This window comes from Podarcis cretensis, assembly GCF_951804945.1.
Source record: "Podarcis cretensis genome assembly, chromosome: 8".
Taxonomy (NCBI): Eukaryota; Metazoa; Chordata; class Lepidosauria; order Squamata; family Lacertidae; genus Podarcis; species Podarcis cretensis.
Genome location: NC_137177.1, coordinates 6,345,508 through 6,373,225, shown reverse-complemented (window position 1 = coordinate 6,373,225; position 27,718 = coordinate 6,345,508). Strand labels below are relative to the sequence as shown.

Genomic DNA, 27,718 nt, shown 5'->3' with positions numbered 1-27,718 from the left:
TCTAGGCCTGTCATTGCCCTTCTCCCAAGAAGCAGGCGTCTTTTAATTTCGTGGCTGCTGTCACCATCTGCAGTGATCATGGAGCCCAAGAAAGTAAAATCTCTCACTGCCTCCATTTCTTCCCCTTCTATTTGCCAGGAGGTGATGGGACCAGTAGCCATGATCTTCGTTTTTTTGATGTTGAGCTTCAGACCATATTTTGCACTCTCCTCTTTCACCCTCAATAAAAGGTTCTTTAATTCCTCCTCACTTTCTGCCATCAAGGTTGTGTCATCTGCATATCTGAGGTTGTTGATATTTCTTCCGGCAATCTTAATTCCGGCTAGGGATTCATGATGGGGCTTAACCAGCCATTAACAGAATCAGAATTTTCTGTATCCTGTTGGTTTTGGGTTTTTTTTCCCCCCAATATTTTTTTGCAGGTTCCCATTCCCCAAATGCTTGGATTAGACCCTCAATACACACACACACACACACACACACACACACACACACACACACACATGGATTAGACCCTTAAAATATCTATATATGGGACGCAGGTGGCGCTGTGGGTTAAACCACAGAGCCTAGGACTTGTCGATCAGAAGGTCGGCGGTTCGAATCCCCGCGACGGGGTGAGCTCCCGTTGCTCGGTCCCTGCTCCTGCCGACCTAGCAGTTCGAAAGCATGACAAAGTGCAAGTAGATAAATAGGTACCGCTCCGGCGGGAAGGTAAACGGCGTTTCCGTGCGCTGCTCTGGTTCGCCAGAAGAGGCTTAGTCATGCTGGCCACATGACCCAGAAGCTGTACACCGGCTCGCTTGGCCAATAAAGCGAGATGAGCGCCGCAACCCCAGAGTTGGACCTAATGGTCAGGGGTTCCTTTACCTTTATATATATATAAAGACTAATGATAAGCACAGGACAATTAAAAAGGCAAGTCAGTAAGTTAAAAGCAAAAGCAAAAACCAAAAACCAAAAAAAAAAACATGTTACGGAGGAAGAAGTCATTTAGGAGAAACAACCGCCGTGTGGTATTTCTTGCTTTTAATTATTTCGTGTTTGTTAGAATTAAGAAAAAAGGTACACAAGGCATTGCAGACACACCCATCAGAAAAGATTTTCTTTAAAATAATAAGAGTATATTTGGAAACAAGGGAAGCACCTAACTGCCCCCTGGAGGGCGACTGGGGGACCTGCACATGCAAACATCCGACAGCAAACTCAACTAATATAATATGTGACTGAGGAATTTTCTCTTTTTAGTCTTATTCCCTTTGCCAGCCACCAATAATTTTGAGGGAAGCGAAAATGGACCAAACCCAACTCCCCGCTTTCACCTTCACTTGTAAGCTGCAGGAGAAAAGCCCTTCCGATTTCAAACGGTGATTTTAACAAGCATAATTCTACGACTCTAAACAGTGATTTTTGAGGCTCCGGTTTGCTGTGCCAGGACCAGTCCTCCAAGTATTCAGATCCCCACGGGCAGCCGGGGGGGGGGGAGAAAAATAATATGAATTACGGGTATAAAATACAAAGTCAGAGCTGCTAGTGGTAGATAATTTGGAGGGGGGCACAGGGTGTGGATTTGGGGAGGGGGGGTTACTAAATAGATACTCTTCCAACACTCGCAACCAATAGGTTTTATACAAAACTTTGCACAAGGTTAGCCGGTGAAAAGGCAAAAACAACACACAGAGACAGTGGGGGGGGGAATTAGTTTGGGACATCAGAATGGGCCGTGGGAGAACAGGAATTGGTGTTAAAACCAGGATCTTGTTAAAGGCAGGGATAGGAAGCCTCTTTGACTGCCAGATGTTGTTGGACTACAACTCCCATCAGCCACAGCCAGCAGGGGCAAGGATGATGGGAGTTGTAGTCTGACAACATCTGGAGGGGGGAAAGCAAAGGAAAATAGTTTCTGGTGGAGACAACCCACCTTCAGGGTTGTTTGCAGTAGCTGCAGACAGAAGAGGCTTAACCCCACCAGGGCGAAAAACCAGCTAACGTTGGGTCACCGGCTGCTGCCACGTTTTGCCGCAAGTCCAGGGAGTTTGGGTCAGCCACGGGCGGCCTATTCCTGCCACCATCCAAGGGAATTTTGGGAGAGACGCCATAGGTCCAGCTCCTCTTTCCCTCTAGCAGGTGCTCCAGTTGGCGCTTGGGGGATCCTGGCTCGGCAGGCCGGAGTCCGGAGACCTCGCCACCTCCCTTTTGCCACGCAGCCCGGCCAGGGACATCATGATGTTCTTTCGGGTTATGCAGATCTGCCGCCCGTAGGCCTTGAAGGACAGCAAGGGGCTCCTGGTGGGCAGCCCGGGGGCTCCCTTTGTGGCCGCATGCCCAGTCTCCTGTCCGGCCTGCAACGGCAGGCCGCTCTCGTGGCTCACGGACCGGCCAAAGCGGCGCCCCGCCTTGCGCTTGGGGACGCTGAGCATCGCAGCCTCCAACCCTTTGTCGGGCTGGGGCGATGCCCGCTGGAAGCCAAGGGTCAGGCGCTTGAGGCCAGTTTTGGGAGCCTCGGGGAGGTGGCGGAAGCGGTTGGCCAGAGTGCTGGGGGAGCCAGGATCCGAGGGAAGCATCCTTTGGAGCCCGTTCTCTGGGCAGTTGTCTGCCAGGGTGACACAAACAGTGGGGATGCCCAGTTGCTTCATGCCCGCCACTAATACTTCCATGTCAGGCTGCTCTGGCTCGGCTAGGCCGAAGCTCTGGGCATGATGCACTCCTGGGCCAACGGCAGGAGAGAAATCCATTTCGCTGTCTTCTGCGGCAGCCTTCGCCGAAAGCTCTTCGGGCCAGCTCACCGACCGCCGTAGAACATGGCGGTGTCTGGGTAGAGGATCTGGCTGTTCGGCTGCCGCTACCAAGGCATCCATATGTACATAGCTGACAGCATCCAAACAGGGATTTCGCCCAGCCCTGTGTTTACATCTTGCCGCAGCATCTCTAGCCTCTGGATTTGTGCAGCTAGGCCCGCAAGCATTTTCGCTGGGTGGCTGGCTTGTAGATCCTAAAAAATAAGACATCCCAAGAGAAGAGGGAGTCGTGTTTAATGCCATGCAGCCGTACAGAGTCCTGTGGCACCCCCGGTAAATATGAGATGAGCTTCTGCACGCTCATCTGAACATGAGTTCAAGTGCCCAAGATCTCACACTGAATGAATTTGGTTGTCTTTACCTGCGGGACTTTCATAGAATTGTTGAGTTGGAAAGCACCACCGAGATTCATCTAGTCCAGGCATAGGCAAACTCGGCCCTCCAGATGTTTTTGTGACTACAATTCCCATCATCCCGGACCACTGGTCCTGTTAGCTAGGGATGATGGGAGTTGTAGTCCCAAAACATCTGGAGGGCCGAGTTTGCCTATGCCTGATCTAATCCAGCCCCTATCTCGGCTAAAGCATCAATGGCAGATGTCCGTCCAACCTCTGCTTAGAAATCTCCAAGGAAGGAGGTTGTTTTCAAACGGCAAAAAGCACTGGTTGGGCTTCAGCAACCTTGGCCAACCTCTGGGTGTTTTGGACTACAATTCTGTGCCGGGCTGGTGCTGATGGGAGTTGTAGTCCGAAAGCTGGAGGGCACCTGGTTGGCAAAGGCTGGGAGTTGTCAATGGCCCAGCAGATGTAGCCTCACCACCACTGCCATCACCTCCCAAGGCCACCTAAGGACCATATTGCCCCAACACACACACACACACACACACACACACACACACACAAGGCTTATAGCTGTCTTGGTGGTTTTCTTTTGCCTATCTAGTAAGGACAGATTAGGGTTGGGGTTCCCATGGTAGAACCATCAATCTCTCTTCCCTAGAACTCTGGGAATTGTAGTTCTGTGTAGCCATCTTCAAATATCTCAAGGGCTGCCACATTGACGAGAGAACAAGCTTGTTTTCTCCTACTCTGGAGGGGTAGGACTCGAGCCAATGGCTTCCAACTAAACATCAGGAAGAACTTTCTGACAGTAAGAGAGGTAATAATAATAATAATAATAATAATAATAATAATAATAATAATAATAATAATTTATTTATACCCCGCCCATCTGGCTGGGTTTCCCCAGCCACTCTGGGCAGCTTCCAACAAAGTATTAAAATACAGTGGTCTGTTAAACATTAAAAGCTTCCCTGAACAGGGCTGCCTTCAGATGTCTTCTAAAAGTCTGGTAGTTGTTTTTCTCTTTGACATCTGATGGGAGGGCGTTCCACAGGGCGGGTGCCACCACCGAGAAGGCCCTCTGCCTGGTTCCCTGTAACCTGGCTTCTCGCAGGGAGGGAACCGCCAGAAGGCCCTCTTGTAAGGGTGATTCTGTGCCTTTCCTAGGTCGGGAGAAATGGGCATTCACCTCCGATACTTGCTGTACCTCTCCTTTGCCCCGTTAAGTATTGGAGAAGTGAGGTTACAGGGAACCAGGCAGAGGGCCTTCTCGGTAGTGGCTCCCGCCCTGTGGAACGCCCTAGAATCATAGAATCATAGAATCAGAGTTGGAAGAGACCACAAGGGCCATCGAGTCCAACCCCCTGCCAAGCAGGAAACACCATCAGAGCACTCCTGACATATGGTTGTCAAGCCTCTGCTTAAAGATCTCCAAAGAAGGAGACTCCACCACACTCCTTGGCAGCAAATTCCACTGTCAAACAGCTCTTACTGTCAGGAAGTTCTTCCTAATGTTTAGGTGGAATCTTCTTTCTTGCCCTACCTTCTGATGTGAAGGAAATAAGCAGCTGTCTTATCTTTAAAAGACATCTGAAGGCAGCCCTGTTTAGGGAAGTTTTTTATATGTAATGCTGTATTGTTTTTAACACTCGATTGGAAGCCACCCAGAGTGGCTGGGGAAACTCAGCCAGATGGGCGGGGTATAAATAAATAATAATAATAATAATAATAATAATTATTATTATTATTATTTGCGCGGAAAAAATCCACGGGCCAAGGATTAGCAAGACCCTACCTAGCTCACTTTCTCTGAGCTTGTGTGAATGCAGCCAGGCCCATCTCTGCTGGGATGTTGGAACTTCCAAGGCCTCAGCCGCCATCTTCTTCGTCAGAAGTCCGCTGTTTGGTTCTGCTGCTTTGGCGGAGACAGGAAGTGGTTGCTAGGAGAAAAAACAAAAGATCCAATCAGAGGCTGGGGTGGGGAAACTTCCCCAGGGCTACATTCCCTTGCAGACAACCTTTCGGGTGAGGAGATTTCACCCCTCCCATATCCAATAATCTCCTGACGAGTCTGCTGATTCTCCAGAGAGGAGGAGCAGTGTTCTGCTTTCTACTTATTCAGCTCCTGCACCAAGTCAGTCAGTCAGTCAGTGTGTCGGAGAGAGAGAGACTGAGTGTTAGAGATCGTGTGTAGAGATAAGCTTGCTGCTAAGAGCAGCTGCAGACACTCAGTGCAGCATTCATTTATGCTTAGACCTATTTAGCTCTGTATATAGTTTTGTATCATAGTTGTAGTTATAGAATAAAAGAAGATATTCTACAGAGCTGCTCTCCGAGTCGTGTATACACTGCTAGACTCTGCTATACTCTGCTGTGCGACGACTGTATTGTGGAAGTGAATCCGGTGCTCACAACTCTAAGCTGTGAGTCCACAGCACTTTGGCCTGGAGGTCTCTGGAAGTGCTACCCAGCTCGCCTAGCCCAGTCGGGGTTGAAGTGCATGAGTCCAGTTGGTGACACTGGCTCAGGGGCGATGCTGACATCGGGGGCCACATGCCAGAGGCAGCAAGGTCCAGAGGCAAAAGTGGGTGAAACAACTACAGTCGTACCTAGGAAGTCTGAAATATTCTCGGAGTCGAGAGTGGATTTCATGCTCTTTATTCAGCTCATAGTGGTGAGGAGGAATGAAAGCTCCCCCCAAATATCTGCTTTATATACATTATTTACACAATGGGCTGCACGTGATTGGCTAATTCCAGGATTCTCCTGTAGGCCAATCAAGTTGTGGATTCACTTCCCACCTGGAGCTGGATTGGGTGGCTCCTGCGGACCAATCAGACTGCTGCATTGTTCTAGGACCAATCAGACTGCTGCATTTTGGATCCTATTCAACTCACCACAGAACAAAGTCAAACAGAATCCGTTCCAAAAGTCCGTTCAACTTCCAAAACCAAAGTGTGGCTTCTGATTGGCTGCAGGAAGCTCCCACAGCCAATCGGAAGCTGCGGAAGCCTCGTCGGACATTCAGCTTCCAAAAGAACATTCGAAAACCAGAACAGTCACTTCCGGGTTTCAGTCGTTTGGGAGCCAAGGAGTTCGAGATCCAAGGTCCGACTGTAATGTGAAATTTTACCCTCATACAGCAGAGTCGTTTCTACATGGACTCAAACATCCCTCTCTGTCCTATGTCCAGGCAAGCAAGAATGATTACCAGAGACTGAGGATGCAATTGAACCAGCCAAAGACGCCCAAGGAGGTGCAAAGCAGGGCTGGTTGTCTGGGGAGAGCACTCAGAAACCATGACGGTTTAAAGAGGCATTATAGTGTTTTAAACATATGGTGCACAGTTGGCCATAGTTTGCAATTACCGTATTTTTCCGTGTATAAGACTAGGTTTCCCCCCTAAAAAATAATGTCAAAAATTAGGGGGCGTCTTATACACGGATACATGTTCCCCCCATTTTCTTAAATCTGAGTCCCCCAAAATATACAGACAGTCTTATACATGGGGGCGTCTTATAGACGGAAAAATACGGTATTTCATTTTTCTGGTGCCCTGCAGATGTTGTTGGACAGCAACACCCATTGGTCCTAGCCAGCATGACCGATAACCAGATTGTTTTGCATCCCGAAACATCTGGAGAGCAGCAGGTCAGGGAAAGCACCACGAGAACAACCAGTTATCACACACAAATTGCTAGCCATTCGCTGCCACTGCTGGCTGGAACAAGAAGCACGAAAGCACAGAAACAGGAGGATAGATGGGCCCTGGAGAATGCGGGGGTCTCTAGCTCTCCAGAGGACTCACCTGATCCTTGCTGTTGCGGGAGAAGATGCGCAAGGATTTGCGCCCTGTGTCCTTCCGCTCAAAAGGCGCTGGGGAGCGGCCGGGGGGAGTCAGAGCAGAATGCTTCCTGAAAGGGAAGGGGAGAGAGCGAAGCGGTCACAACGCTTTGGTCGCATGTACATCGAAAGCACGTGACTTCACCCAAAGAATCGTGGGAAGTGTAGTTCTGGGAAGTGTAGTTCTGCGAGGGGATACTCTACAGTTCCCAGGATTCTTTGCATAGCTGTCAACTTACAGATTTGAAAATAAGGGACCAGCAGCCTCGAAAATAAGGGATCAGCAGCCAAAATAAGGGATTTTAGTCAACCAGCTGAAATACAAAGTTAAAAGGGACCAGATAATTTGGGAGAGCAGTGCCGGTTTTTAACCCTTCGTTTCCAGAGGTTGCTGCTCAAGACACCAGCTGATGAAACACTGCAATTAAATAACTACAAGCAGCAACCACTTTTCACACAAAACAAAGTCCAAGCTATGAAGATGCTGCTGCAGTTCTGTACCTTTTCTCTCGTGCTCCATCTGCAGCTCTCAGTTCCATCAGGCAGGGCGGGAGGAAGGGGGGGGGGGAAATAGCGCCCGAAGTAAACCCGCAGATCAGACCATCTATGCTAGTCTACCACTACAAATCTATGGGAGAAGCGCTTGCGGTCCTTCCTCCGCTTTCCCCCTCTATGGTTAGCCCTTGGAACACCTGTCTGCGCCTCCGCCTCCTCCTCTCCTCTCTGAATTGCTTTCTCTATGATTGCCCTCGCTCTCCTGTCAAGGCTCCTCAGCAATTCATAGGCCGTGCCAGACTGCCCATCTCATCCGGGTCCTTCAGCAGCGCAGCCGTAGTACAGCATAGCGGGAGCGGTGGCGGCAGCGACAGGCAGAGGGGAGGCCCCAGGGAGAGATGCTCAGTTCGGCGGCCGCGAGGAGGATGGCCGGCAGGGAGGGAGGGAGGGAGGGAGGGAGGGAGGGAGAGGAGCTGCTTCCTTTGTTTTGTTTTCTTTTTAAAATAATATTTATTAAGCGTTTAAAGATTACAAAAAGAGGATTACAAAAAGAAAGAAAAAGAATTAAACAAAAAATATAATACAATACAAAAACAAAAACATTACATAAAACATTGAATTAACAAAACAAAACAAGAACAATTAAAAACACATCCAATATTTTCAATCTTATCTTTCATTCACTTGTTTCATTGACTTCCTCATGCCTCCCTTTTTGTATTCCACTTCAATTAGCTGTTTCAGCAATTCCTTTCCATCTTCCTCTGTTTTCTGTCCTGTAATTTATCTTAACATATTCTAACCTTGTTTTTTCCCTTTAATACATTAACAATCTATCTGTACCTAGTTCCTTATAACATTTCTGCTAAAGCCATATAACTTCATTCCACCATTTTTCTAAAACTCATTAATTTTACAATATTTCTGTAAATAATCTTTAAACTTTTTCCAATCTTCTTCCACCGACTCTTCTCCCTCGTCTAGGATCCTGCCAGACATTTCCGCCAGTTCCATATAGTCCATCAACTTCATCTGCCATGAGGAGCTGCTTCCTTTGAAACCCGGGAAACTTAAGGGACAGCAGCGGGACACGGTGCTGGGATAAGGGAGTTTCCCGCCAAATAAGGGACGGTTGACAGCTATGATTCTTTGGGCAAAGCCATGCGCTTTCAGTGTGGTCCCAACCGCCTCTCAAAGTTGGCACATGGACCCCACAGATGACCAGGCAGGATTGAACTCCTCCTGCATCAGTTGATATGCTGGGAGTTCAAATCCTGCTTTCTGCAGGGGTTGGATGCGTCAGCCTGTTCCCTGCAGGGAACTTGCTTGGGCTCACAAACCAAGCAGGATTAAGCCCTCTGCCCACCAGCTGGTCCTGTTTTCCAGCTGCAGGATCCATCTGCATCCCTGCTTGAAAACACACACAGGACATCAGACATGGATGGGGCAAGTAGGTGTAGTCTAGGGCAGAGGTCAGCAAACTTTTTCAGCAGGGGGCCAGTCCATTGTCCCTCAGACCATGTGGAGGGCCGGACTATATTATTGGGGGGGGGGGAATGAACGAATTCCTGCGCCCCACAAATAACCCAGAGATGCAGTTTAAATAAAAGGACACATTCTACTCATGTAAAAACACGCTGATTCCCGGACTGACTACAGGCCGGATTGAGAAGGCGATTGGGCCAGATTCGGCACGCGGGCCTTAGTTTGCCTACCCATGGTCTAGGGCTGTGTTTCCCAACCTTGGGCCTCCAGCTGTTTTTGAACTACAATTCCCATCATCCCTGACCACTGGTCTTGCTAGCTAGGGATGATGGGAGTTGTAGGCCAAAAACATCTGGAGGCCCAAGGTTGGGAAACACTGGTCTAGGGGAAATGGCCCCCTGGGCAAAATGAGGAGGTCTGGTGGGGCACATTTAGCCTGTGTGAAATGTGACCCACCTCCTATCTGAAGCTGATATTTATTGGTCCAACTCTGTACCTTGCCCTTCCAAAGAGAACCCAAGAAAACTAGCAAAACATTACATAAATACAACAGACTACAAGAATAGCAAAACATGGAGTGGGAAAATTCTCACCTCCCCCTCTTCTCAGGGCTTGCAGGGAGGGAAACTTCCTCATCTTTGCATACGACAAAGTCTTCCTATCATCAACATCGCCCCCACCATGGCTCCTCCCTCCCGCCCTCCATGGAAAGACCCACTCGCAACCCCACCTTTGGGGGCGTTTTCTGCCGCTGCTCCTTCTCCTCTGAGTTTTCACAGCTGGGGTCCATGGGTCTCCGGGGAGGCGCCCTAGATCGGAGAGCGGACTGGAAGGTCCTTTGGGAGAAACAGGAGCAAGGCTTGTAGGATCTGCGTAGGGAGAACACAAGTTTATTTTGTTCCATTTATGGGTTGCTTCCCATGAACACTGTTCTGGGCAACTCAACAGGCAGATTAAGTGTGTTAGGTCCCCAAATTGAGGGCAACGGTCTTCGTGACCATTTGGGCGCCATTTTGAATCAAGATGGTGAACCAAAATATCACTTCGGAGTGATTTTGTGTGGGGGGTTTTTTGGACAAGGTGAGTCCAAACTTATGCATAAGGTCCATATATGTGAAAGTGTCTATTCCACCTGTCTGTTCATAAAGTCCAACAATCCACACAAAAGGTTGTTGCAGTTCCACAGAATCCTTTCACAGAGTCTAAGACAAGGATTTCCAGAATATTAGCCTTGTCTCGACGTCTTGGGCTTCATCAGTAGTATAAACTCATATATGATATCACAGGACAGTGGATCTTATAGCATAGTAGAAGCTATGGACCTTATGCATAAACTGATTAGAGAATGAACTGATACACCGGGTCTTCTGCTTTTCTTGCTGAACTTTATGAGCTACTTCTGTTGAAATCTACAACTCAATACAATGAATAGTATATATCAATTTTTCAAATGTACAGCCGCTTACGTCTTTTGTGTTTACTGAATTCCTTTGGGCCACAGCAGTGTCATCTAGGCACCCCAAAACCTCAATACACACTGCCCAGTTTTGCACCCCAGGGAAGTCACTTCAGTGTGAAGCTAACACAGCAGTTTGAGTTCACCCCTGGAGGTGCACTCCATTGCCTCTCAAGACAGATGGATGACAACTTGACAAAGGAAGACAGGCGAGACAACAGAGCTTCAGCTTCTTAAAGGCAAGCCTATTGCCTTCCTTCTTAAAACAAACACCGATGTAACAATTTAATGAAAGAGCTCATTCAGGAATCTGTAGCTGATCCATCGTCGCCAGCCTTTTAAACAATTAATCCACAGATTAGGTCTGCATGCAGCCAGCTGCGGCATAGCAGTGAATTTTGAAGCTCGGATGCTGCAACACCAGGAATCAAAAAATGCAGGCAGCTGTGACAGCATCTTAAAAAGCAGAGACATCACCTTGCCAACAAAGGTCCGTATAGTTCAAGCTATGGTTTTCCCAGTAGTGATGTATGGAAGTGAGAGCTGGACCATAAAGAAGGCTGATCGCCGAAGAATTAATGCTTTTGAATGATGGTGCTGGAGGAGACTCTTGAGAGTCCCATGGACTGCAAGAAGATCAAACCTATCCATTCTGAAGGAAATCAGCCGTGAGTGCTCCCTGGAAGGACAGATCCTGAAGCTGAGGCTCCAATACTTTGGCCACCTCATGAGAAGAGAAGACTCCCTGGAAAAGACCCTGATGTTGGGAAAGATGGAGGCCACAAGGAGAAGGGGACGACAGAAGACGAGATGGCTGGACAGTGTTCTCGAAGCTACGAACATGAGTTTGACCCAACTGCGGGAGGCAGTGGAAGACAGGAGTGCCTGGCGTGCTCTGGTCCAGGGGGTCACGAAGAGTCGGACACGACTAAACAACTAAACAACAACGTGCTAGCTGTAGTAAAAACACACAGCACCAACTACCAGTTTACATTTGCATAGAGCCATAGAATTTCAGGTAACTGAGCCCAGCTGTGAAATGCATACAACAAGCACCTCTTTGAGCAAGGTGTGTTTTGGGGGGGGTGTCACGATATCATTACCTTGCGAGGGACCCACATCTTCTGGTCGATCAAACAGGGGCGCAGCATCCCCAAAGGGATCAGAGTTTGCTGGGTCCAAGGATGACCTCCTGGCAGTAGGGAACAGGAGGAAAAGGATGGGATGAGCGATTTACCAGGTTTTTCAGATTTAATTTATTTATAAACTGCTTTTCAAGAGGCAGATGGAAACTCTCCGCCTGTCAAGCAAGCGGGCGGTAGAAATGAGGAGGGAGAGGAGCAGCGGTGGGGGAAACCTGCTGGCCTTTCCATTTGACCAGCCCCCCCCCCCCGCCGTACACAATACACCTGGGGCAGCTGCTCACCAGAACCTGCACAGAAACGGGCTCTGAGCTATGGAAAAGCCACTTCCGAGCTAGGGAGGAGGTGGGGTTGTGGGCTCCAGCCCCCGCGATACCAGGGAATCCTCGGACGCGTCATTCCCCGGGCCAGCCAATCGGCTGGCTCGGGGGGCGTGGCCTCGCCTTACTTAGGTCTGGCACGGCCGAGGGTCTCACTCTTTCCCACGCCACAGCTGACCAGGTTTTCCCTCCCCTTCCACCTGTTAGGCTAGGCTCTCTGACATTGCTATGGACTTCAGTTGGTCGCCGGCAAGGGGCCTGGTAGGAATTTTCTCAACTGGCAGATTGGCACCAGCCACTTGGTTTTCGCCTACCTCGTAGCAAACCGTCACAACTCCCCGGTATTGGCGGTTAGGCATTGGTAGGGGTACTGTTATTGTTATGCAGATGAAGGGGGGGAAGGAAAATCCATCACCTTCCCCCAAATCAAAGGGTAGTCAGGTAAAGGATTCCGGGGTGTGTGGCCTTGTCCTAAGCCTATGGAGGTGTGGGCCCATGGCACGCCCCCGAGCGGTGACCCCGGGGGAGCTCCTAGTTGACGTGCATCAGCAGGACTCCCCCTACTGGTGGTTAACCCTTACTGGTCTTCAAGCAAGCAGGCTGAAACCGGTTAGTTGATAGGACCAATGCCTAAGCCAATACCGCTCAATTCCTGTAATCAATAAAGTTATGGCCTAATTTGACCCATTAACTTGAATTCTTGTGTCTCGTGTCTTTATTTCTGAGGGGGGAGGGGGGAACTCGCCATGCAAAGAGGTTGCCTGATGTAACAAGAGCAGTGAGGATACACCAAGGGAGGGGGTCATCCCCAATAAGTCCCTGCAACCTTTTGAGCTGGCACTGGGTCCGAATTCAAATGGGCGGTGCTCCAAGGGAGGCTGGAGGGCATGCGCTACCCAGGCTAGACAAGCCCAGCTGATTCCAGAGGTTATGGGAATCCCAATACGGGAAAAGAATTTAGCTGTGGGTGCAGATGTTTCAATCCTGGCATCTCCAGGTGATCTCCAGGTGCCTGAAACACCTGGAAAGCAGCTACCAGTCAGTGTTGACACCACTGAACTAGATGGACCAGCGGTCCTGCTTTGCGTATGGCAGTTTCCTACATACCTCTTCTTGGCTGAAAATTCAGCAGCTCCGGCCACATCATCAGAGGCCTTCCTCTTGGAGTTGAAAGATGCTTTCAGAGTCCTGTCACCAGGGGAGCCTGTGGGTTAAAGAAGAAGAGTTTGGATTTGATATCCGGCTTTATCACTACCCGAAGGAGTCTCAAAGCAGCTAACATTCTCCTTTCCCTTCCTCCCCCACAACAAACACTCTGTGAGGTGAGTGGGGCTGAGAGACTTCAGAGAAGTGTGACTGGCCCAAGGTCACCCAGCAGCTGCATGTGAAGGAGCGGAGATGCGAACCTGGTTCACCAGATTACGAGACTACAGTGGTGCCTCGCAAGACGAAATTAATCCATTCCGTGAGTCTCTTCGTCTTGCGGTTTTTTCATCTTGCGAAGCACGGCTATTAGCGGCTTAGCGGATTAGCGCTATTAGCGGTTTAGTGGCTTAGAAAAAGGGGGGGAAAGGGAAAAAAGGGAAAAAACTCGCAAGAACTCGCAAGACGTTTTGTCTTGCGAAGCAAGCCCATAGGGAAATTCGTCTTGCGAAGCACCTCAAAAGATGGAAAACTCTTTCGTCTAGCGAGTTTTTCGTCTTGCGAGGCATTCATCTTGCGGGGCACCACTGTACTGCTCTTAACCACTACACCACGCTGGCTCTTAAAGGAGAATCTTTTCAAGAGGACAAGCATTTGGACAATTCGGTTTATTTCTGTTGTTCAAAATGGGGACACGGAAGACACACACAGGTGTGTGTGTGTGTGTGTGTGTGTGCGCGCGCGCGCACGCGCGCGCAACTAGCCTTCTTTACAAGCCATGAAAAGTAATCTCACGGCTACCAAATGCTCTGCAAGTCAAGTGAGAATCAATCAGCGGCTGATTCAAAATCGGTATCAACGAAGTTATTTATCCAGCACCGCAGTAGCATCCCCAAATCTCCCATGAGACCCACTCAGATCTAACAAGAATCTAAATCAGCCTTTCTCAAACTTGGGTCGCCCAGATGTTGTTAGACTACAAATCCCATCATCTCAGGCCACCGGTCCTGTTAGCTAAGGATGATGGGAGTTGTGAATGAATGAATTTTATTATTTCGGTCACAGACCAGCTCCAGCCCACATATCAAGGAAGTCATAAAACACGATAGGGATACATTTGAATTTGCAGTTAGGGACAATACAGATATAGCAACAGTTAAAAAATTTATAAATTAAAAACTTAGTCACTAACATATAACCTAAAATTATCATTTAAGGCCTTAATCATTATGATAGCACAGCTTGTTCCCTAAGTTTTATGGCAATCGCACAGAATTTGGCTACACTTAACGTGATCTCAGGATCCTTGTAGTCTACCAGGGATTTTAGACACTGAAGTTCAGATTCATTTGGAGATTTTTGCATAGCAGGGGTAATAAATACCGAGCGTATATCCCCATAGAAATGGCAGCGTAACAAGGCATGAGAGACAGTTTCTACCTCCATCAAGCTGCAGGGGCAGACTCGTTCCACGTGTGGTTTACCCTCGAATCTGCCCTGCAGTAAGGCAGAGATGGGAGTTGTAGTCCAACAACATCTGGGGACCCAAGCTTGAGAAGGGCTGATCTAAATCTTCCCAGGGGGTGAGAAAGCAAATGCAGCTGTTGGTTAAAAAGAAATGCTCCACTCCAGAAGCAGGGATAGCTGTCAAGTGTCCCTTATTTGAAGGGACAGTCCCTTATTCCAGCGCCATGTCCCACTGCTGTCCCTTATTGGTGGATGTCCCTTAAATGTCCCTTAAATGATGTCCCTTAAATTTCAAAGGAAGCAGCTCCTCTCCCTCCCTCCCCCCCTCCCGGCCAGGGAGGAGGGAGGCTCCAACTGTGTTGCTTGGCTGTGTTGCTCACCCAATAAGAAGTCTAAGAACAACTGAGGGGGTGGAGCTTGCATGCCTTGTGTGTGGCTAGTTAATGCAAGCTGAGGGGTTTTTTGAATGCTGGACGCCATTTTGTGGCACGTGCTGCTGCAAACTTTGCAGTGCAAAGCCAGGCCGGGGAGCCATCTTAAGTTGAGGCTGTATAGGCCTTGTGGTGCATGTGATTCAGATTCTATTCAGTTGAACCTCTGGTTACAAAGTTGGTTGGACAGTGTTCTCGAAGCTACCAGCATGAGTTTGACCAGACTGCAGGAAGACTGGAGTGCCTGGAACAGGTGAGGCTGCAGGTCCCTTATTTTTGCTGCTGGTCCCTTATTTTCAAATCTGTAAGTTGACAGCTATGAGAAGCAGGTGCCTTCTTCACAGTGACCAAAGAGAACTTCAAGAATAATTCTGTTGCCAACTGGGTGCCCACAACCAGAAGCAGACTCGAAAGTTCTCTCCCTCAGCTGAGCGCTCTGGAAAATTTATTCCTTCAATTTGGCTCATGCCGAATCTCCCTTCTCCCCAATCCTAACCCCTACTACAGATAGGGAATAAATTTGAAATTTAAAGGCGAATTGACTTAATTTGCACTTTCTGGAGGATTGTTTTCCCTCAGGCGGATCTGTGAACTGGCCTATTGCAGGCCGGATTGTTCTCCTGCCACCGAATTGACCAATGGCGACAGGAATTTAGGGAGCTTTCCCCTGGGCATGGTGCCCAGTAGCTGCACTTGGCATCATGCCCAGGGCAAGCATAAATGCCTGGCCTGCAGGGCCTTTCAACTTCTCGCTCACCGCGCCAGTTCCGAAACACTTCGAAATTTGCACTTCTCTGAATTTTGCGCTACAGTTTCCCGTGGAGTAATGCGTACAAAAACCAGTACTAAAGCGTCTGTATAAAAATGTCCAGGTGAGCAAACATAAAACACATGTGAATGCGTTATCTCAGGGGAAATGTGTCTATTGGATGATATCGAATCCTGATGAATTTTCATGAGGACTTCAGAAAATTGCAAACTGGTTGGGAAGGCTATTGATAGCTAGTAGCCAAAATGGCTTCTTTTCTGCCTCCACAACTGAGAGCAATAAATGCTTCTGAAGTTTGGGTTGAGTTTGCTGGCTTTCCACAAAAATCTGGCTGGCCACTGTGAGAACAGCATGCTGGACTAAATGGGTCTTTGGCCTGATCTACAGCAGCCTCTTCTTGCGTTCTTAAGTTGGAAATGTGGAGAACTGAGCTCAAGATTAGAAGAAGAAGAAAAAAAAAACCCCAAGAAACTGAAATTAAAGAGGCTGTCCACTCACCCTCTCGGATTTCCTGGGGAGGGGCAGCGCAAAGGGCTCGGCCGGTCTTGAACTTGCTCAGGGCTTCGGTGACAATGTCTGACGGGAAGAAAGAGAGGCAGAGAAGAGTTAAGAGTTTATTTATATATACATTGGTACCTCAGGTTACATACGCTTCAGGTTACAGACTCCGCTAACCCAGAAATAGTGCTTCAGGTTAAGAACTTAAGAAATCTTGCTCCGGCGGCGCGGCAGCAGCAGGAGGCCCCATTAGCTAAAGTGGTGCTTCAGGTTAAGAACAGTTTCAGGTTAAGAACGGACCTCCAGAACGAATTAAGTACTTAACCCGAGGTACCACTGTATACATATAATTTTTATTCATTTTTCTTTTTCATTCATTGCATACATGGAATATGAGAAGCCTTTCTTATTGTCCTCTTTAAAGATATCCTTTAACTGTCTATGATGCAGCCAGCTTTGAAGATGTTCTTTTATTTCGTCATATTCTTTCAATTTTAATTTTCCCTCTTGTTCAACCAGCAGTTCTCTATATGTTGGCCACTCTCCTTTCCCCCGCAATGTTTTAAGTGATAGTGCTTCAATAGGTGACAGCCACCAGTGTGGTTTTGGTTCTAATAAATCTTTATATTTCCCCCATACTTTAAACAATGATCTTCTTATTAAATGGTTGTGGAATCCTTTATGTACTTTTGCTTTTCCATACAGAGGTAGGCATGCCATCCAAACCTATTATCATGTCCTTCCAAGTCTGTTATTTCCTCCCTCTCTAGCTTGATCCAATCTTGGATCCAAATTAGGGGTGCAGCTTCATAATACAATTTTAAGTCTGGAAGTGAGAATCCGCCTCTTTCTTTCACATCTCTTAAAATTTTATTTTTTATCCTTGGCTTTTCCCCATTCCAGACAAATCTTGATATTTCTCTCTGCCGTTCTTTGAAGCACGCATCCCCTATTATTACTGGAACAGTTTGGAAGAGAAATAACATCCTTGGGAAGAGTTAAGAGTTTAAAAGTTTGAGAGAAAGAGAAACAGGGCGGAAACGTTGCAGGGACATTTTAGGAAACCGGGACAAGGTGGTGAGGCGGAACACCGTAGCAGAAAGAAGCCTGGGCAAAGGAGGCTCAGAAATTGAATTCAGGCCTAGACATTGAGAAAGCCTGGCTTGGTTATAGAAGCGGTCTAGTTTTTTTCAGCAGGATACAATTTTGATTGCGGTTATCATCTTGATAAAATGGGACGCAGGTGGCGCTGTGGGTAAAAGCCTCAGCGCCTAGGGCTTGCCGATCGAAAGGTCGGCGGTTCGAATCCCTGTGGCGGGGTGCGCTCCCGCTGCTCGGTCCCAGCGCCTGCCAACCTAGCAGTTCGAAAGCACCTCCGGGTGCAAGTAGATAAATAGGGACCGCTTACCAGCGGGAAGGTAAACGGCGTTTCCGTGTGCGGCTCTGGCTCGCCAGAGCAGCGATGTCACGCTGGCCACGTGACCCGGAAGTGTCTCCGGACAGCGCTGGCCCCTGGCCTCTTAAGTGAGATGGGCGCACAACCCCAGAGTCTGTCAAGACTGGCCCGTACGGGCAGGGGTACCTTTACCTTTACCTTTATCATCTTGATAATCAAAAGCTGTTTGTTTGTTTGTTTGTTTTAAAAATCCAACAACTGTTCAGATTTGTTGATTTGGTACCCTCTGAAAAAAAGCAAAAGAAAACTCAGCCTCCATCACAGTCACCTTATACAGTGGTACCTCGGGTTAAGAACTTAATTCATTCTGGAGGTCCGTTCTTAACCTGAAACTGTTCTTAACCTGAGGTACCACTTTAGCTAATGGGGCCTCCTGCTGCCACCACACGATTTCTGTTCTCATCCTGAAACAAAGTTCTTAACCCAAGGTACTATATCTGAGTTAGCGGAGTCTGTAACCTGAAGCGTATGTAACCTGAAGTGTCTGTAACCCGAGGTACCACTGTAGAGAAATTGAATTCAGGCCTAGACATCGAGAAAGCCTGGCTTGGTTATGGAAGCGGTCTAGTTTTTCCCCAGCAGGATACAATTTTGATTGCGGCTCTCATCTTGATAATCAAAAGCTGTTTGTTTGTTTGTTTTTAAGCCAACAACTGTTCAGATTTGTTGATTTGGTACCCTCCGAAAAAAGAAAAAGAAAACTCAGCCTCTATCACAGCCACTTTCCCCTGCCTCTCCAAATAATTCTTCAAAAGCAAAGTCACTACCCTCACACAAGGGCAGAGAACCTTTTAATCTCAAGAATGTATTCATTTCAGGATAACCTTTCAGGGGCCACATGCTACTGGTGGGTGGGACGAAAGCCATTGATGATGATGATTATTTTTATATCCCACTATTTCTCCCAAAGGACTCAAAACAAGTGACAGAACAATAAAAGCATCTTATAAACAATTCCAATACAGGTGAAGTTCTGATAAAAGGTCAGGCTGTGGAGGGAGCCTACTGGCTAGTGCCCATGACATCACCCAACAGAATTCTGAACTAAAAGAAGAAACCATGGAGAATGCTTAATGCTTCGAAAGCAGGTAAGTCTGCATTTCACCAACCAGAGAGAAATTTGGAAGCGCTAAACGATTGTCCAAGAAGATCTGGGTTTGGTCTTGCATACTCACTGCCCATGCTCCGTTGCCGCCTCCTCCTCCTCCTCCTCCCTTCGACGTACTTTTCTCCAGCGTCTTCTGGGCCTGGTGGGGACAGTCTCTTGGTTTCTGCATCTGAGCAGGCGGCTTGGACTTTTTCCAGGAGAAGCTCGGGAATTGTGCCTGGACACAAGGGGAGATGGAGAGGGAAAATCAAGAGGGAATTACAATAATCAAATCCGGAAGTTACCAGAGCATGGAGTACCAGAGCATGTAGCATGTGGGCCAAGCCATCTCTATCTGTGAGACAATAAATAATAATAATAATAATAATAATAATAATAATAATAATAATAATAATAATTTATTTATATCCCGCCCTCCCCAGCCAAAGCCGGGCTCAGAGCGGCTAACAACAGTAAAATAATACAGCACTCTAAAATCAATTCATTATAAAATCAGTTCAAATCAAATTGGAACATAAGCAGTCAAATACAACATTTCCTGTTTCCCCAGAGTGAACACGCAGGACTTCCTGCCACACCTGGTCTGGAGCATTCTCCCCCTGCGTGTGGCCAGGTAGATGAGCGTGACCCTGACAGACCCCATAAAGCATGGGTAGGCAACCTAAGGCCCGAGGTCCAGATCCGGCCCAATTGCCTTCTCAATCCGGCCTGCAGACGGTCTGGGAATCTGCGTGTTTTTACATGAGTAGAATGTGTCCTTTTATTTAAAATGCATGTCTGGGTTATTTGTGAGGCATAGGAATTCATTCATTTCCCCCCCCCCTTCAAAATATAGTCCGGCCCCCCCACAAGATCTGGGGGACAGTGGACTGGCCCCCTGCTGAAAAAAGGGACTAGTCACGCAGTCATCCCACCCCCTTCTCTCACTTCTTCGTTTTATACCATCTTGATGTTTTTGCTGTCTGCCGGCTCTCAGTCAGCAGCACATGGGCTCCGTCCCCATAAGGGATAAACCCACACTCTCTTCTGTAACTACAAGCTAAAGCCTGCCTTCAGGATCACACTGACGACTGAATGTGAGTAAACTTCTTATTACTTTTAAGAGAAGACTATTGTGTCATTATTCTTTTTAAGAGGGGACAAAGGGGATTTACCGGGAACTAATCCAATCTGTGGGTTAAAGCCTCAGCACCTAGGACTTGCCGATCGAAAGGTCGGCGGTTCGAATCCCTGCGGCGGGGTGCGCTCCCGCTGCTCGGTCCCAGCGCCTGCCAACCTAGCAGTTCGAAAGCACCTCCGGGTGCAAGTAGATAAATAGGGACCGCTTACCAGCGGGAAGGTAAACGGCGTTTCCGTGTGCGGCTCTGGCTCGCCAGAGCAGCGATGTCACGCTGGCCACGTGACCCGGAAGTGTCTCCGGACAGCGCTGGCCCCTGGCCTCTTAAGTGAGATGGGCGCACAACCCCAGAGTCTGTCAAGACTGGCCCGTACGGGCAGGGGTACCTTTACCTTTACCTTTAATCCAATCTGGACAAGCCAGACTGGATTGCTTATGTGATGGCCTGGGATTCGGACGTGGATGCTGAACCTGAGGGATCCCAACCTGCACAGGATACCCCGCCTCCAGAACCAGTTGAGCCGGGGCTGGGGCCTAAGCCTGAAGGGTCCTCACCTGTGCTGGATCCTCAGGTGCAGGCATCAGCTGAGTCTGCTCTGGCTCCTGAGGCGATGGAGGACCCATTGCCTGCAGGTGCTCCACTCTCAGCCCCGTCAGAGGAAGCCGAGGTTGCCTCTGGGTCCAGTAACCCTCCAGCCTCTCCTGAGCTGCAGAGGCTCAGGGCAGAGAGGCGGAGGGAACTGAGTACCCGCAGGAGGAGTGCTCGCCTCCAGGCCAGGAGAGGCGAGTCACCAGAGGATTGGGGCTGCCCTATGCCTCGGGACGGATAAAAGCCAGCCAGCCCCAGTCCCAAGTTGTGGGAGCAACATTGTTGGTAGCCAGTTATTGCCTGAAGCCTGTCCTGCTCTTCTGCCAGAGTTCCTGACCTCACCCGACTCCCTGCCTTGGACCCCGCTTCACCTTTGACAGACAGCCTCCATACCAGACCCTCAACCTCGGACTGGACTCGGACCTCGCCGCATGGTTGACCCTTGGGACCAGCACAGCTTAACTCAAGAGATTCAAATGAATCTACCGACTAGCTTCCTGCAATATACAGAGGAATGCACTCTGCTACCAGCTCACTAGAGTGAGTGAGGAAGGATATTATCTAATCCATATATCCTCTCCTACTAGCCACAACATTCCCACACTATCCAAGAGGGGTCACAACTGGCGGACCAACTGGAGCTGGAAACAGGCATGCTGCCGGTTATCCATGTGAGGACGTAGCAGCAGTTCCAGAGGGAACCTGCTTCATTTCTCCCCTGTGTTTCCATCTGCTTGCCCTGCCCAGTGGCCAAGGATATCAGTTCCCCGCCACTGCAACTCACTTCCCTGCTCGCACGTTTCACACTAGTGGAGTTGTCAGCTTGGCTCTGCTGTCCCACCTCCATCCAGCAGAGGGCAGCATGCATACTTTAGTTCAGTAGCAGCCAAACTTGGCCCTCCAGCTGTTTTGGGACTACAGTTCCCATCATCCCTGACCACTGGTCCTGTTAGCTAGGGATGATGGGAGTTGTAGTCCCAAAAAGATTTGTAGTCCCAAGTTTGGCCATTGCTGTTTTAGTTAGTACACAAGCTCAGCACTGCTTGTTTTTCAACAAGCCTGTCATTTTAGATGCTGTACACTAGGGGTCACGCAAAACATTCACTTTGAGCTACATACACACACGGACACACATTTCACTTCAGCAATACAATTAGGAAGGGGGTAGTCATTTGAAATTGATAGTCTAGGGCTGCCAAACATCCGGGATTTCCTGGAAATAGCCGGGATTCGGCTGTTGGAAACAGCATACGGGCAGATATTGCTTTAAAGCCAGGAAAATCTGGATGTATGAAGCCATGTCAGAAGTGTTGATTTTTTGGGTGAATTCCCTTTAAAACAGCTCAAAAACTTCATATATATTTTTGAGATATTGCAAAATAATAACAATAATAATCTCAAGAACTTTGCCAAAAAAAGCTTTGTGTCTGGATTTTCAGTTTTTGAAATATGGCAGCCCTAGGATTCACACTTTGGCTTCCGAAGGTCCCAAGTTCAATCTGTGGCATTTAGGGAAGTTTTCATGTTTAATGTTTTGTTGTGTTTTTAATATTCTGTTGGGAGCCGCCCAGAGTGGCTGGGTATAAATAATAAATTATTATTATTACAGTGGAACCTCAGGTTACGGCGGGGATCCTTTCTGGAGGCATTGCATCTGCGCCCACGCATGCGATTTAGCACCCAAGGCTCCACTGTATATTAGTATAGTAGTAGTAGTAATAATAATAATTTATTATTTATTCCCCGCCCATCTGGCTGGGTTTCCCCAGCCACTCTGGGCGGCTTCCAACAGAATATTAAAATACAATAACCTATTAAACATTAAAAGCTTCCCTAAACAGGGCTGTTTACAGATGTCTTCTAAAAGTCTGGTAGTTGTTTTTCATATAAGACTGCTGCCAGTCAGTGTAGACCAGGGGTAGGCAACCTAAGGCCCAGGGGCCAGATCCGGCCCAATCGCCTTCTCAATCCGGCCCACAGACTATCCAGGAATCAGCATGTTTTTACATGAGTAGAATGTGTCCTTTTATTTAAACTGCATCTCTGGGTTATTTGTGGGGCACAGGAATTCATTCACCCCCCCCTTCAAAATATAGTCCGGCCCCCCACAAGGTCTGAGGGACGGTGGACTGGCCCCCTGCTTAAAAAGGTTGCTGATCCCTGGTGTAGACAATACTAGGGATGGGGAGAAAATTGGTTTGGTTCCCATCAGTGTCTCCTCTCCCAGAAGTCAAAAAGAGCATTAAGGATAGGGTTAGTTTAATGCTCCATTTAGAGGGAAGTGAGGGGGGAGGCAAGGGGGGCTCATAAACCTCCTCCATCTAGGAGGAGAAAAACTCCCAAACCTCTGCTGCCTCGTGGGATATCTTCAGGAGAGGTAAAGGCTTAGGAGTAAACCGTACACAAATCTGGAGTGGAATCCCTAAGGTGGTTGGGTGGCGCCTTGTACGCTTCCTTCCGGCAACCTCTGCAGCCCAGCTGGTGCCAAACGCCTTGCTCTGCCTTCTTTTGGACCACAAGATGACAACCACATCTTTTCCATATGACTGCCTGCCCTTGGATTAACCACCACCTTTCGCTTTGCATCCCTGAGAATCAGGGCTGGTCTACACTTCCTCCCAGGTAAATTCGCCCAGAAAGAAGAGGAAGCTACACCTGGAAATGGACAGGAGGAAAAAGGAGGTGAGGCAAGGAAGGTTAAGGATGGGGGGAGGGAGAGAGAGAGAGAGAGAGAGAGAGAGAGAGAGAGAGAGAGAGAGAGAGATGGGCAGCTGCACAGACGAGGAGTTAAGAGACAAGGGAAAATGGAATAGCCCATAAACTGTCATATGGCAGACAACGTGTCACACGGCACAGTATTTAGAAAACCTTTCCATGTTACTATCAGTTAAGCCGGTTTTTAGCATTGCATCGACCTATTGCACCATCAGTAGAAACTGTTAGGAGCTCAGCCTACACTCGAGTAGGACCCTGGCAGAGACACATGCCCGACTGGCATGTTCTCTCCCTCCTGGTCAATCGTTCAGAAGCTTCAAAAGCTTTCTTCAGCCCAAACATCACAGCGACCGATGCCAACAGACACTGGCACACTTAGGGATCTGCAGAGTTTGGGCAGTTGCGTAATAGACCTCAGCAACTCAGCATTTTGGCTAATCTATTTTATTTACATATAAACACACACGGAACACGGCAACATGGCTCCCTCTCTCTCTAGCATCAGACAGCAAAGAGAAAAAGAACGAAGGACAATAGTCCCACTTCACGGAATACAGTAACACAAACATCCTGTCTCCGTCACTTCCCACTCTGTGGACTCAAAATATACACCGTCATGTGAAAGACAACAATCCCATGACTGCAACCATGGAGCAGGAATTCTAACAGAAACATCATGCGGTTCCTTTAAAAACGGGGCGGGGGGGCGGGGGGGAGCAAATTTTGAGACTGTGCAGATGAGCCCGTCGGACTTACCAATCTCCGCCGCTTGGCTGATCAAAGCGCGGACCACAGCTGCCTGCCACTGCAGCTGCTCCTCAGCTCTGCCATCCAGCTGGCTGCAAACCTCGTTGGGGAAGAGGGTGGGGGCGAAGATGACAGCCAGGTTGGCCAAGTCCATTTTGTTCTGGGCACACCTGGGATTGCGAGGGAGGAGACAAGAGATTGGCAAGGGAGAAAGGGAGTCTCCTCAACCAGGAATTTGGGGGTGGTACCTCTGTCCACGAGAGGGACGCGGGTGGCGCTGTGGGTTAAAACACAGAGCATTGGGCTTGCCGATCAGAAGGTCGGTGGTTCGAATCCCCATGACGGGGTGAGCTCCCGTTGCTCGGTCCCTGCTCCTGTCAACCTAGCAGTTCGAAAGCACGTCAAAGTGCAAGTAGATAAATAGGTACCGCTCTGGCGGGAAGGTAAACGCCGTTTCCATGTGCTGCTCTGGTTCGCCAGAAGCGGCTTAGTCATGCTGGCCTCATGACCCGGAAGCTGTACGCCGGCACCCTTGGCCAATAAAGCGAGATGAGTGCCGCAACCCCAGAGTCGGCCACGACTGGACCTAATGGTCAGGGGTCCCTTTACCTTTACCTCTGTCCACATACCAGCAAGGCTACATGTAACACCCACGCACATGCTAATCAAAAATCAAAATATAACCCAGCACGGAGAATTCCAGCTTTAGCACAAGTTACTAGTCCTCAAGGCTGGGGTGTACAGGGTGTTAGAGAAAGGGTAGCAGCTCTGGCAGGGGACACGTCATGCTCCTTCTGGGGTAGTTTGTCCACCTTTGGCCCCCACCCTGCACTCAGCTCTCACCTGGGGCTCCTAGAAGCTGTCAGCATGCAACAGCGGCCATATCCTAAAAATGGCTTTGACTGGCCTGCTAAACCAGGTGAGGGTAGCTGATGGGTCTCAAACCCTCAGGGAGTTGGGGGCTTCCCCTTCAGTAAAAACAGGCTCTGACAGATAGAGCAGATGAGGTCCAGCTCCGAGGGCCTTCTGGCGTTTCCCTCGCTGCAAGAAGCCAAGTTACAGGGAACCAGGCAGAGGGCCTTCTCGGTAATGGCACCCGCCTTGTGGAACACCCTCCCACCGGATGTCGAAGAGAAAAACAACTACCAGACTTTTAGAAGACATCTGAAGGCAGCCCTGTTTAGGGAAGCTTTTAATGTTTAATAGGTTATTGTATTTTAATATTCTGTTGGAAGCTGCCCAGAGTGGCTGGAGAAACCCAGCCAGATGGGCGGGGTATAAATAATAAAATATTCTTATTCTTATTATTATTATTGGACCAAGAGTGGGTCCAATGGTCAAGAAGGTGGTTTCTGCACCTGCTGTAGAGGGATGTGAGGGAAGAATGGGGCTCATCCACCTGGGAAGGTACCCCATTTAGGGCATTTATGAACCACTCCACACAGTAAAGGTCTCTGAGCAGTCTGCCCTGAAACACCATACAGGAAAGAAAAGCCTATCTTTACTTCTTCCTCCCCCCACTGCCAAAAGAGGCTGGGTGGGTAGGTATCTGCTATAATTGCACACAAGCATCAAAGGTGGTCAGTTTCCCGATGACAAAAAAAAAGAAAAAAAGGACGGAACAAAGCCGAGATCAAGCTTCTAGCCCTCAAGTCTGCAAAAGTCAAAATAGGTGATGCTGCACCTTTAACCATGTAATTATATGATGATTGATTCTATACACCGGTATTGTATTTAACTGTTTGTTATGAGTCTGAACACTAGCTGTGCCTGTGAAAACTTTCTTTATCCTGAGCAAACCGTTTTGTATGATTGGGTATGGTATAGTAAAAGGTAAAGGGACCCCTGACCGTTAGGTCTAGTCGTGGCCGACTCTGAGGTTGCGGCGCTCATCTCGCTTTATTGGCCGAGGGAGCCGGCGTACAGCTTCCGTGTCATGAGGCCAGCATGACTAAGCCGCTTCTGGCAAACCAGAGCAGCGCACGGAAACGCCGTTTACCTTCCAACCCGAGTGGTATCTATTTATCTACTTGCACTTTGACATGCTTTCGAACTGCTAGGTTGGCAGGAGCAGGGACCGAGCAACGGGAGCTCACCCCCGTCGCGGGGATTCGAACCGCCGACCTTCTGATCAGCAACTCCTAGGCTCTGTGGTTTAAGCCACAGCGTCACCCGCGTCCCAAGGTATAGTATGAGACTGATATTTTCTAATTTTTATGGTTTACCACACATTGTAATTGGAGTGCTAATTTGTATCATGCAGCTTTCCGGACTGATGAAGCGTGTAGCAAAACCTGTAATATATTCGGAGAACAGAAGAAGAAGAAGAAGAAGAAGAAGAAGAAGAAGAAGAAGAGTTTGGATTTGATATCCCGCTTTATCACTCCCCTTCAGGAGTCTCAAAGCGGCTAACAATCTCCTTTCCCTTCTTCCCCCACAACAAACACTCTGTGAGGTGAGTGGGGCTGAGAGACTTCAGAGAAGTGTGACTGGCCCAAGGTCACCCAGCAGCTGCATGTGGAGGAGCGGAGACTCGAACCCGGTTCCCCAGATTACGAGACTACCGCTCTTAACCACTACACCACACTGGCTCTCCTTTTGTCCCACTTGCGTTATTCTCACCAGCGTGGTGGTTTTGATTTGCCTTCCTGTGATTGATCCATGCACATGGCTTTGTGTTTCCAACTCAAGACCCATTGAAGAACATCTCATCCAGTCCAATCTTTGAAAAACAGCTTTGAAAAACTTTTTCATATTCTCCAGTGTGCTACCCTTGCTGCTGTGACTGGACTTACACTGCTTATTGAACGGTTCATTTATCCAGTCTGTACAGTGGTGCCTCGCAAGACGAAATTAATTCGTTCCGCGAGTTGCTTCGTCTTGCGATTTTTTCATCTTGCGGAGCGCGGATTCCCCGGGTATTAACGGCTTTAAGAAAAAGGAAGCAAACCCACAAGACGTTTTCGTCTTGCGAAGCAAGCCCATAGGGAAATTCGTCTTGCGAAGCAACTCAAGAAATGAAAAACCCTTTCGTCTTGCGCGTTTTTCGTCTAGCGAGGCATTCGTCTTGCGGGGCACCACTGTGTACTGTTTACTGCAGATGTAACTTGTCAAGATAGAGTTGTACATTTATCCACTCCATGTTTACAGTATCTCCAGGCTTTGTCTTGCACGTGGCACCTTAGTATGTTTAAATGGTTATAAGTCTGTCTCTATTCTAGCTATTATTCTAGTAAATTTGGTTTTATACTTATAAGCCAGTTTGTGGTGGGGTTGTTTTGTTGCAAAAGGTATGCATCAAAGTGTGCTGAAATCTCAGGAGCCAGAACAATGGGGGAGCAGGATAAGGGTACAGCTTGGAGTGGCTAGGTGGTCTGGTTGTCGGCTGAGAATGAGGACAAACCCTGGGCAGGAATTAAGGGCACAAACTGGTCCTTCCCCACCTGGAAGCCACGTCCTGCAGGAACCTGAAGAAATAGCGGAGGAGATCGGTGCTTCTTTGGGGCAGCAGGGAGGTGAGCAGGAGAATCAGCGGGCCCTGGTGGCTGTCCTCTTGTTGCTGGACCTGGCACAGAGGCCCCTGGATTCCAGCTGGGATCAGGGGCTCAGGCAGGTCCCTCAGGAACTGCTTCACCAAGGTGGCCACGTCACACGGGAGAGCCATCGCCAAGCAGCGCTCGCCAGCCTCCAGCCGGGCCTGGAAAGGATGCAAAATGTGAAGAAGGGGAGGAGGCGAACCTTCAGGGAAGCAGCTTCCTTGGTCTACTTTCCCAGCTCTGAGATATCAGCAAGAGGATC

General features: G+C 48.6%; 1 protein-coding gene across 5 annotated transcripts in view; it reads right to left on the bottom strand.

The window, feature by feature from the left end:
* Positions 1-1,012: 1,012 nt before the first annotated feature.
* The window catches only part of LOC307221115 (uncharacterized protein), a 41,786-nt gene continuing 15,080 nt past the window's right edge, over positions 1,013-27,718 (bottom strand). For all 5 annotated transcript variants that reach the window (XM_079985383.1, XM_079985382.1, XM_079985380.1 and 2 more), the window contains 10 exons: positions 27,364-27,617; positions 23,930-24,090; positions 18,820-18,969; positions 16,189-16,266; positions 12,988-13,084; positions 11,522-11,610; positions 9,693-9,831; positions 6,948-7,053; positions 4,935-5,079; positions 1,013-2,992 (listed from right to left, as the gene is read on the bottom strand). In XM_079985383.1, coding sequence (XP_079841509.1) covers positions 2,121-2,992; positions 4,935-5,079; positions 6,948-7,053; positions 9,693-9,831; positions 11,522-11,610; positions 12,988-13,084; positions 16,189-16,266; positions 18,820-18,969; positions 23,930-24,090; positions 27,364-27,617 — 2,091 coding nt within the window. In that variant the 3' untranslated portion in view covers positions 1,013-2,120. The remainder of the gene's footprint in view (positions 2,993-4,934; positions 5,080-6,947; positions 7,054-9,692; positions 9,832-11,521; positions 11,611-12,987; positions 13,085-16,188; positions 16,267-18,819; positions 18,970-23,929; positions 24,091-27,363; positions 27,618-27,718) is intronic.